Source organism: Chiloscyllium plagiosum, chromosome 36, assembly GCF_004010195.1.
Source record: "Chiloscyllium plagiosum isolate BGI_BamShark_2017 chromosome 36, ASM401019v2, whole genome shotgun sequence".
Taxonomy (NCBI): Eukaryota; Metazoa; Chordata; class Chondrichthyes; order Orectolobiformes; family Hemiscylliidae; genus Chiloscyllium; species Chiloscyllium plagiosum.
In genome coordinates, this window is record NC_057745.1 from 9,561,164 (window position 1) to 9,573,367 (window position 12,204).

Sequence of the window (12,204 nt, forward strand, 5' to 3'; positions counted from 1 at the left end):
CCTTTTGTCTTAGCCTGCTGGGCAAACTTTCCTCATTCCTGAAGAAGGGCTTATGCCCGAAACGTCGATTCTCCTGTTTCCTGGATGCTACCTGACCTGCTGCGCTTTTCCAGCAACACATTTTCAGCTCTGATCTCCAGCATCTGCAGACCTCACTTTCTCCATAATAGGCTATTGACCAAGTGCAGATAAATGGGATTAGAGTTTTTGGGTTGGCATTGACATGGTGGGCTGAAGGGCCTGTTTCTCTGACACACAGGAGAGATTTGAACACAAAGGAGAAAATGAGGACTGCAGATGCTGGAGAATCAGAGTCGAAAAGTGTGGTGCTGGAAAAGTACAGCGGGTTGGACAGCATCCAAGGAGCAGGAGAGTCGATGTTTCAGGCTTTAATGGCTTATGCCTGAAACGTCTTCTGCTCCTCGGATGCTGCCTGACCTGCTGTGCTTTTCCAGCGCCACACTTTTTGAATTTGAACACAAAAGATTTGATTTGGAATCTGAGAGACTGGGAGGGCACTGTGGAAATGAGTACTGAGGGAGAGAAACTTGGTGGTGAGCGGGATATGGTAGGCAACAGTTTTAATGAACTGATGCAGGGTGAAAGATGGGATTTGGACCAAGGCAGCATTAGAATAGTGGACCCTGAAGGTGCTACAGGCACATTTGAAGAATTTGACTGTAAAAGTGCTAAAACATGGGGGTTCTGTGGAAGTGGAAGCAGGGCAGACATTGTTCTGAAAGATTTGGGATATCAGAGAGGGACAGAGACTCCATAGCAAAGGCAAGAATGCACACTAAAACACCATTGAATGCTCTGAGTACAAGGCAGGACATGACATGAGGAAGGCAGAGCAGGGTCAAAGGCAAAAAGCATCACTGAGTAAAGGAAATAGCAAGATACACTGAGAAAGAATATGACAGAGAAAGGCAATGTCAGGAAGAAACAGTCCAGGGACTGCAAGAAGCATCACCAAATGTACACCCTTAAAAAGAAATCAAGGCAAGAAGGGGAGGCGGGGGGGAAACAGTGTAACAGAAAATGCCACAGAATGTTAGTGTTCATAATGGGATAGACAAAATGACAAGGAGAGGAGGGAGAAATGGGAGAAAGAGCAAGGTACAGATAACGTAGAGGGAGCATTAGAGAAAGAGTGAGGCTGTCTGAGAGAGTGATATCAATAGACAATTGGATAGAAGGAGAGAGTGAAAGTAAGAGATCAGAACATAGTGGAATTGTTTTTAGCAACTGTTAAACTTGCTTTAAATCACAGCAATCAAGCAATTCCATTTTGGAATATGACCTAAGACTTTGCTGTGGTTTGAACAAGTTGTGTTTTGGAACAAATTCTGCTTTGGAAGATCAGTGAGATGGTCCATGTCTTTTTCTAAAGTAGGAAACCGTGTCTGCCACCATTCCGTATGTCACAGTTACATTCGTTTAATTTGCTTCAACACACCTTTATAGCTGACCCGATCACATTTTCTGTTCCAACCCATTTAATCACTTGAGGCAATGGTCCGTTAAATTACTTCCTCATCCTGAACTCTAATCAAAGATCTGACAAATTGATGCATGTCTGAAGGGTCAGCATGACTCAGCATAATGCTCTCAACTTGGAGGGTGCTCTTGTGTTGCAGTGGTAGTGTCCCTACATCTGAGCCAGGAGACCAAGCTTTAAATCCCACCTGCTTCAGACCTGTCATAGTATTTCTGAACAGGTTAATTAGGAAATAGCTGCTCTCAGATTGAAATTGGACAACTTAAACACTCCTGACCTCAGATGTTAGCATATGATCTTAGTAGACTTTCTTTTGGATGAAATATTAATTCATGGCCCAGTCTGCCTTCTCAGATGGATATCAGAGATGCCAAGCTAACATTCAAAGTGAAATGAGTTCCCCATGGTGTCCAGGCTCAGCTTTATCCCTCCACTGTCATCACATGCTCTCTGTGAGATCTTGCTGTATGTAAGTTAGCTGCCCTTCAGTCTGTAAAGATGATGTGAAGATATTTCTTTTGCCATCAGCATTATACAGCTGCAGACAGTGATCATTTTCTGAAGTTGGGGGTGGGGGTGGAGCTTTATAAAGAGCTTGAATTGGAATTCAGATCATTCCTTTGCTTTGATTTCAGGTTTCCAAGATGTCCACGTGATGATTTTTGTGGGATTCGGGTTCCTGATGACCTTCCTGAAGAGATACGGATTTGGAAGTGTTGGATTCAACTTCCTCATTGCTTCATTCAGCATCCAATGGGCTCTGCTGATGCAGGGCTGGTTTCACTCCTTAGACTTTAGCGATGGGAAAATCAAAATTGGTGTGGAAAGGTAAGTGATGAAAGCTGATCGCCAGGCAGGCAACTATGAGCTTGAAGTTTTTGAGAAAGATGGTCAAGAGTGTGGTCTGTAAATGCATAGAAAAATATAGACAGGGCCCAAAAAATGCCAGCTTCAGTTTCTGTGTCCCGAGTTTTGATCCAGGAGTCTGGATCCAAAGTGAAAACAGGAATGTCAATGAGCAAATTAAATAAAAGACTGTGACCAATTAAATAATGATCCATATTCCTGTCTGGATCAGACATGAGCCTGTGCTGTGCAAAAGTGATTATCATTGTGTCTGTTTTAACCCATAAATTGGAAGCAATGATTTAGACCCTGGTCACATCACAGTTGGGAAACTAATGGGGAGAAATGATTTGCTGCTGATGTGGGAAAAGAAGCCAAAATTTGAAATCCGTGTTATCAATAGAAAAAGTAAAAATCCTCAATTAATATTTAATTGGAAGTATTCAGAACCTAAGTTGAGTATGTACTTAACCAAAAAAAACCCAAAGTACTGTGGATGCTTGAAATCCAGAAACAAAAGCATAAGCTGCTGGAGAAACTCAGCAAGTCGGGCAACATTTCAGTGGACCTGAAATGTCAACTCTGCTTTCTCTCCAGAGATGCTCAGATCTGCTGAGTTTTTCCAACAACTTATGCTTTTGTTTTTGTGCATGTACTTGGCAGTTTGTTATCCAGAGAGCAGAGTAAGAAGGAGTTTGATGACTTTAGCAACTCTTAGTGATGGTCTTGAGGTGCAATTGAAGTGTCCACATCTATGAGCCAGTGTTCAAGCCCCACCAGCTCCAGAGGTGTGAGTATCAACATTTCTGAAGATGTTAATTAGAAAATATCTGTGTTTGAATGGGCAACCTGGTTTTCCAGACAGGAACAATGTCATATTTTTCCATCCAGCAGAGGGCAAGGCAGCCCTCCATCAAACAGTAATTCCATTGACCATATCAGAGATAGACTGCAGCATCTTACAAACTGTAGTTTTTATTCCGTGAGTTCAAATGTAGTGTTTCTGAAATTCACCTCAGCTGACAATCAGTTGTCCTCCTGCTATTTTACAGATCAGATTGGCTGATCTAAAATAAAAAAATTCTCCTCTTTGCATTTGACATAGGCATGTGTTACCCATCCATCATTCCCCTTGAATTGAGTGACTCTGATGCAATTTAGGAGTCAGTGACGTTATTATGGACCTACAGTGTAGACAAAGAAAGGATGGCAGATTTCCTTCCCTAACCGGCATTAATTCACCTTTACTGCGACCAGTGATGTATTCCCCATTTATAAAGGCACCAAAGATGGAGAGGCTCATTGGACTATTCTCTCATTAGAGAGAGATGACTAGTGGTGAGGTGTGTAAGCTGAGGGTCACCACTTCTCAAGCAAGGGATGAGATTGAGAAGGCATAACTTTCACATGACCTTAGCTGGTGTGGGTTGGTTTGCTCAGTTGGCTGAATGACTAGTTTACAATTCAGAGTGATATCAACAGCATAAGTTCAATTTCCACACTGACTGAGGTTACCACAACAGACTGTAATTCTCAATCACACCCCTTACATGAAGTATGGTGATTCTCAGGTTAAATCACCATCAGCTGTCTCTCTCTCTCTCTAATGCGACCACCTGTGAATTTTTATCTGTATTCCCAGATTATTGTTGAAATTTAATTTTCACCACCTACCAAAGTGTGATTTGACCTGGTGCCAAAGCATTAGCTTGGATCTCAAGATTTCTAATTTTGTAACCTTATAATTTATATCTCCATTGTCCATTTAGGTTCCTCATCCCAAGTGGTGTGTGGTTTGTCAGCTGGCTTAGTAAGCCACTCAGTTCAAGGGCAATGACAGATGTGCAACAAATTCTGGCCTTGCCAATGATGGTCATGTCGCCTTGAAATAATTTTTTAAAAATCAGTCCCCTATGTACGCAGTAGTCATTTCTAGACTACAGTTCTCTGTAACACTTTGCAAATGACCTTTTGCAGCTTTACAGAGGCTGGTTTGAAGGTGAGACTAATTCCTGCCCATGTTCAATTCAAGAGATTTCCCGTTAAAACTAAACTGCTTTCTATCAACACCCATTTTATGATGGAATGAAGTGAGGGAGTGGTTGTGTGAGCATTGAAAATTTCCTTGTAGGATCCAAATTCAACCACTAGGCGGAGACAGCACCCAAGATTCCATTCACCGATTCCTCTCTGAAAGACTGGTGGTTTTCATTTATATTCGCACTCCAGAATAAGATCACCCAAATTATTACACACAACATTTTTGAATTTGGAAACCACAAATGGTGTCCATGAACCACACAAAGGATGGATGGCCATCAAGTCATTGTGAATTTAGACAGCCACTTCTCAAACTAGTAGCTCAAGGTGCCTCAAGAACTGCACTGCCATTGGTGAATGAATATTGGGAAGTGCTGGGCAGGTTATAGAGATGCTGCGTTTTGGCGTTGGTGATAAAAGTCCATGTATTATGGCTGGCTGATTTTGGTTTTGGTTTCTGCATTTAAAGAAAGCATTCCTAAGGTATAGCAGGCAAGTTCTTGATCCCTGCTGACTTCACAGTTGGCCAAAGAGTGGCTGCAGTAGATGCTGGACTAGTCTATTAGAAATAGAACTTCTGCTACTCTGTGACTTAGCCCAGGCTGGAAACATGAATTCAGAGGTTTATTTTACAGTTGTTCCATGATTTTATTATTTTCAGCAAAATAAGATGCAGTCACTATCTATAAAGCTATATCTGCATTGTATGCGGTTTGTCTCTGTATGGACTCCACCCAATTTCACTGTATACTGTTAGATTACATTGCATGCTGCCCTCTGCTCTTTCTGATTTTGGAAATCTAAAGCATTACTGAGGCCCATGACAGAGCTTGTATGAAGCAGAGAGAAAGATAAGTAACAAGGAAAATAAATCAGAAATGTGGAAGGAGTGATGGATTGAAAGAGAAAGAGAGAGAGAGAGACAGATGAACAAAGAGACAGTCTTTACTCTGTGGATCTGGCAGTATCTGTGGAGAGAGAAACAAAATTAACATTCTGAAGAAGGGCCACTGGACTCAAAACACGAATTCTGTTTCTATTCCACAGATTCTGCCAGATCTACTGAGGTTCTTCAGCAATTTCTGGTTATTGTTTCAGATTTCCAGCATCCACAATTCTTTGTTTCATTTCATTAGTTTCCAGAATTCTATTTTCCTGGAGAGGACTGGAGGCAGGGTCATTGAATGTTGGGGTGGGCAAGAAAGAGGAGTTGAGGTTACAATCTGCTATGATCTTCACTCATGCACCTAATTCATGTGTTCATATTGAGGGAAAACTGTAAACTGAGAGAAATGGAAAGACAGTGTAAGAGACAGAAAGCAGAAGCTACAGATAGAAAGCCAGAGTGAAATGATGAGTTAGAAAGGAGACCAAGGGAGCTGTTCGGCAGAAAGGGAAAGAGATTGACCAAACTAAAGTGGGCAGCAATGTTGAAGGTTGGAAATAATTGTTGGTGATGTACGTGTTTGTCAAATTCAATTCTCAACCTGCTTTACTGGTAACAATCCAGACTTTATTAAGAGATATAGCAGAAAGAGGATTTTGAGGCAATCGTGTTAAATATTCATTCAATAGCTTCTGCAATCTCTGGTTCTTGGATGCAGAGGCTTGGCCTGTGGCCATTGATAAAACATGGTGAATAGTTTACCCTGTCCCAATACAGCCCTGATGTATCTGTGCCTTCACGCTATCTTGTTCTCTCTTTCCCAGTCTGATAAATGCTGATTTCTCTGCTGCCTCAGTGGCAATCGCATTTGGAGCTGTTATTGGAAAAGTGAGTCCAGTCCAACTGCTGATCATGTCACTGTTTCAAGTAACTCTGTATGCAGTGAACGAATTTATCATCCTGACCGTTTTAGGGGTGAGTTATCTTACCTTATAATTTTCTGTTTTGTTTTCATTCATTCGTGGGATGTTGGCATCACTGTGCAGACTAGCATGCATTGCTCATCCCTAATTGCACAGAGGACTGTTTAGAGTCAACCACATTGTGGGTCTGGAGTTACATGTAGGCCAGGACATGAGTGAACCAGATGGGTTTTTCCTGACAACAAACAGCAGTTTCATGGTCGTCATTAGATAGTTAAATCCAGATTTTAATTTTTATTGAATTCAAATTGCACCATGGTGGGATTCCAACCCGGGTCCCAGGAAAATTACCTTAATCTCTGGATTAATATTTTGGACTGATTATCTTTTAATTAATTATCTAGGCCATCACTTACCCTTGTCTTTCCTGTCACAAGTGACACTGCAGGAACCAATTGAAGATTTTGATCACAGAGTATGAGAAATGTTGGAACATGTAACAATTGTTAGGGGAAATCAGCTGTCTGCCAGACTGGCTCTAAGGACCAAGCATTGCCCTCAATCTCATCTGTCTCTAGAAACCCATTTCATTGAATGTGATTCATCACAGCATTGGCTCTGCCCAATTTCATTGTACATAGTTCGATTACATTGCATGCTGCTCTTTGCTCATTTTGTACCTGGGACATCTGCGGTGTCTGCTTCAGTGTCCTTCTGCGGTATTGATTGCACAAATTCTATTTGCAGAGTTTCCTAGCTTTGGGTCAGCCAATATGTTTATTTAAGGCTACAATTAGGTCTCATTAAGAAAACTCACCCACATTTTGCAGCCCATCCCACCTTACTGGCAAATGTGGAGGTAGCCTTTCTATGTGGAAAGGGGTCACTAAACTCAGAGGCTCCATCCCCCAAAGAGAGAGGGCTACCAACAGCAAAGGCTGTCCCAAAATCTGCTGCTGGAGGGGCTTTCCCTCTCTTCTGAAGGACCTGATTCCTAATGAAATTTATTTATTCTCACTGCCTCCAAGGGTGTCTGGGTTTTGAAGGGCCCTCACATTCTCCAATCTATCTCAGGTGCCACCTCACTCTTGTTGGGACTGTTGAGCTCCCTGTGATTTGGTCAGCAGCATTGGTAACCTACCTAGTGCTCTTAACTATTCAGTGAACATTGAGGTGGCGAACTAGGCGTATTCTTCCAGTAAACCTGCTCTCCAGGTCTGCTCCCTCCAGGGGGGCCAGCATTGGATCAGATGCTGGGATCCCAAAACCTACAAGGAAGTCCAGCCTAATTATTTTTCAATTGGCATATTTCTTTGAAAATCCCTTCTCCCTAGTTGCTCGATTTGTAACTTGTGTCTACTGGTCTTTCAGCTCTTCATCGAAAGGAACAAAAAAACCCTGGTTTTCCTAAAGGCCTATTTTCTGAATGAAATACCTAGAAACTAATGACAAGAAAGGTACAAGATGGACCTTTAAACCTCGTCTTCAAATTTATTGCAATTTTTGTCTAGTGTAGCTGTGCTTTTCCCTCTCATGCTCTCCAACATTAGGCTTTCCCTTGTACTACTAAACCATTGGTGGCATAGTCCCTAAGCTCTAGAATTTCAGCATCAAATCCTAAAGCTCAAAGAGCAATGTTGTTTTGTACTCATATGTTTATCTGACTGTTTTGGACTCAAACTCCTAAGTCTTAAACTCATTCTGTGAATCCTGTTTGAATCCAAATTGAACTTTACAGTTCACGTCTGACCAGTCATTGATGTTGCTACCTCTCATTTCTGATAGATTGACCTCTCATGTTCCTACTTCTCTTTACTGCTATTAAAACCCTCATCAGCATTTTCATAGAATCATACAACCCCGAGAATGTGAAAGCAGGCCATTCAGCCCATCGAATCCACACAAACCCTCCGAAGAGCATCCAAACCCTGCCCCCCATCGTATCCTTGCATTTTCCATGAGTGAGGCACCTGGGTCTGCACATCTCTGAACAATATGGGATCATTTAGCTTGACCAATCCACCCTGACCTGCAAATTTGTGGACTGTGGGAGGAAACTGGAGCACCTGGCAGAAACCCATGCAGACATGGTGAGAATGTGCCAGCTCCACATAGATAGTTGCCCGATGGGGAAATCGAACCTCCCTGGCACTGAGGCAGTAGTGCTAACCACTGAGCCACCTTCATGGCTCATTCCTGTAGTGTCCTTTTCACGGTAGTCAATTGAGATACCTGCAGCCTATTTTCAGCCCCACCCTATACAAATGCCTGTTAGTGTTGCACACATTTTGGATTTGATCTCTTAAGGAGATATAGAGTGATGGCTCTTGTTCTAGTTAAGATCCAAACTTTTGGGAAACTGAGGAGAAGAAGCTTTCCCATAAGTCAATAAACAACAAACACTTAACACGGAGTTTCTCAAATCTCTTTCTCTCCAAGGCTAAAGATGCTGGTGGTGCAATGGTTATCCATGTTTTTGGTGCTTATTTTGGACTGACAATCACACGTATCCTATACAGGACAAATTTGGATCAAACGAAGAATGAATCAGTTTACCACTCTGACCTCTTCGCCATGATTGGTGAGTGTTTTGTCCTTTTAGTCTTGAGAATGCTAGCTGTCAGTTCTTGGCTCATCACCAAATCTACAAAGAGGACCAGAGGAGTCTGGTGGAGCAGTTCTGTCTGGTTGAGTTTTTAAAAGCGTTAATTCATCGTAGGTGAAGGGAGGGATAACTTACTGCACAGTTCTGAGGCACAGAAAGAGGACTTCAACAGTTTCCTCATTTCCCCTTCCCCACCTCATCCCAGTTCCAAACTTCCAGCTCAGCACTGTCCCCATGACTTGTCCTACCTGCCTATCTTCTTTTCCACCTATCCACTCCACCCTCTCCTCCCTCATCTATCACCTTCATCCCCTCCCTCACTCACCTATTGTACTCTATGCTACTTTCTCCCCACCCCCACTCTCCTCTCATTTATCTCTCCACCCTTCAGGCACTCTGCCTTATTCCTGATGAAGAACTTTTGCCTGAAACGTTGATTTTACTGCTCCTTGGATGCTGCCTGAACTGCTGTGCTTTTCCAGCACCTCTAATCCAGAATCTGGTTTCCAGCATCTGCAGTCATTGTTTTTACCTATGGTGAGTTTATTGCAGGGAGGTATTGCAGAGAAAAGCAAATGTTTGTACTTGTTTGCTGTGGATAATCTGTTCTTGCTCATTAATTGTCTTTAGTTATTAGCCATCCAGGGGTAAAGGTTTAATCACTGTATCCTCGCAATTTCTCTGTGAGCCTCCCACTAAGATATGAAGCAACAACCCTTGGAAGATTCCTAAACGTTTAGAAAAACTGAAAGCCATAACTTTCTGGATCAAATATCAGTGACCAAGCCACTGCTTCAATGTGACTGAATTAATAAAATATTTTTAGTAATGATGGACTTCAGGATTACATCCCCTAATTCTTTTCGCTTTGCTAAGTGAAGCCCCAATTGTTTCTTGTGAAGCGTTCAACAAGGCATAGTTATAGTGTATCAGGAATCTGTTGTAACATAATTTGCAGCTATGTTCAATTTTCCATCAGTTTTTTTTCTTATGTGGGGCATCGATCCTGCAGGTAAGGTTAACATCTGATGCCCATTTCAGAGGATATCTGAGAGATAACCAGATTCCTGTGGACCATGTAGACCAGACATGTTGTCACATGTAGACCAGACCAGGTAAGAATGGCATGTTTATTTCACTTAATAAACCAGTTAGGTTTTCCCTGGCAGTGAAAGATTGTTCTTTGGTCACTGAGATTAATTTTCAATTCCAGAGCTATTAGTTGAATGTAATTTTCACCAGCTGCTGTGGTAGGAAATGAACCAGTGTCCACAGAGTAATAGCCTGGCTTCAGGATTACTAGTCTAGAGACATTACTACAATGCCACCGTAACTCCCTCCAAGTTATTGGTAATGTATTTTATGAAGTATTTCCAACAGAGAAACAGACCATTCAGCTCAACAGCTCCATGACAGAGTTTGTGTTCCATCAGAATCCTCTCATGCAGCACTCCCCATCACTTCTCCATCTAACTCCATCATCATACCTTCCTATTATTTACTCCCTCATGTGTTTGTTTATATTTTCTTTTAAATCGTTAGGACTCGGAAGAAGGAGTAGGTCACTCCGTCCTTTGAGCCTATTAAACAGGTCATTAAATCATCTATGTTATTATCATGTAGTTGTGAGTTCCACATTCTAATCCAAACATAAAACTTCCCTGAATCTCATTCCAACTTTTAAGACATGATTGCCAGCGCATTGTTCGCTTTTTATGGTCTGAGTAAATTGTGTTTTGTTTTGAATGACTTATGCATTTTTAGCTCCGGATCCTTCTGTTCCTTCACCCCATTTAGTTTTCAAGGAGCATGGGACCTTCTTATTCTTTGTACAAGAAGGTAGCTAAAGGGGGTAAAGTCAGAAATGCCAAAAATGTAATAACCTGGATTTTGCCATCAGTGGTGAAAAGACTGCACATACTGCTGACCTTAAAGAAAGTTTCCTAAAGCGATTCTTATGATTGCCAGGGTGTGGTTTTCCACTAAATGCAACTTAATTTTATTCTGCTGTCAAGTCAAGGGAATCCAGGTGTTCATCAATATGATATTGTCAAACAGGTTAAGCAGTCTTTTCACATGTACCACACCAAAGCATATGAATAATTAATTATATTTCACTTGCTATAAAATGTGTTCTGAGTAATATGAATATTTGAGTATTAGAAACTGAAGCATCATAAATGAACAAAATAACCTTAGAATTTTACACAGAATAAAAGATGTAAAATTAGTTTTTCAGGGCCAATGAGTTTCTTCAACAGTAGTTATAACTTGAAACGCTGTTATCAGTACTTTGCTTTATTTACCAGAACAGAACTCTTTGGAGGTTTTTAACAGTGAAGTTATTGTGTAAGAGGAGTATTTCTTGTAAGTTCTGTGATTTCTAATTGTTTGCAGTCAGCTGGAAATCAGCAGTTTCTAGATTTTCACATTTAACTGTGCTTTTCGGGACTCCATGCATTACTATCGGTTTTGGAGCAGTAATGATGACAAATATTGACACTTTCATTGTACCTTCTACTGCAACTTCCTCACTTACATCGTGGTGAATTTAAGGACTTTCAAAGAGAAAGGGGAACTCCAATAAGGCAGAATATATGTTCAGGAAGCCCATACTTCAATAAGAAATTTTGATCTTTGACACTTTTCAATCACTCTAATCACTCTTTTAATGTAACTCTGCCAGATCTCATCATACACCATTTTCCTCTTGATGCATAATGCAAAAGTTAGATGAACTGAAAGATTTCATTGACAACTTGGGCAATCTCTAATTAATTTACATGACCAGTGAAGGCCTCTGAAGTTTTAACTAGCATCCAATTCAAAACACCAAAGAGATTTGTCCCTCAGTTTTGACAAAGTCCTGATTTGCCAATTGAAAACCTTGGGATGGCTTTTTGCTTGTGTGGGTGTCAGAGGTTGCACTGCTGTTATTGAAAGTGTGGCAATGTGGGGGTTGGTGGGGATGCCTCTTTGATGGATAGTAGTATACTATGCTACAGTTTGTCAATGTTGCCCTTTTGTTTCATCACTCATAGAATGTGGATGTGTGAGTGTTGCTGGCTAGTCAGCATTTATTGCCCATTCCTAGTTGCCTTTGACAAACTGGTGGTAGGTGTCTTGAACCACCTCAGTCCGTGTGTTGTAGGTTGACCCATAATACCCTTAGGAAGGGAATTCTAGGATTTTGACCCAGTGACACTGAAGAAATGGCAAAGGTATGTCTGAGTCAAGATGGTGAGTGGTTTGGAGGGGAACTTGGAGGTGGTGGTGTTCCCATTTTTCTACTCCCCTTGTCCTTCAAGATGGAAGTGGGGTAGGTTTGGAAGGTACTGTCTAAGGATCTTTGAGTTTCTGTAGTGTATCTTGTATATAGTACACACTGCTGTTACTGAGTGTC

The 12,204-nt window shown here is 41.4% G+C and overlaps 1 protein-coding gene across 6 annotated transcripts in view; it reads left to right on the forward strand.

The window, feature by feature from the left end:
• The window catches only part of rhcgb (Rh family, C glycoprotein b), a 75,585-nt gene that overhangs the window by 3,891 nt on the left and 59,490 nt on the right, over positions 1-12,204 (forward strand). For all 6 annotated transcript variants that reach the window (XM_043677258.1, XM_043677257.1, XM_043677259.1 and 3 more), the window contains exons 2-4: positions 2,137-2,329; positions 6,098-6,248; positions 8,636-8,777. In XM_043677258.1, coding sequence (XP_043533193.1) covers positions 2,137-2,329; positions 6,098-6,248; positions 8,636-8,777 — 486 coding nt within the window. The remainder of the gene's footprint in view (positions 1-2,136; positions 2,330-6,097; positions 6,249-8,635; positions 8,778-12,204) is intronic.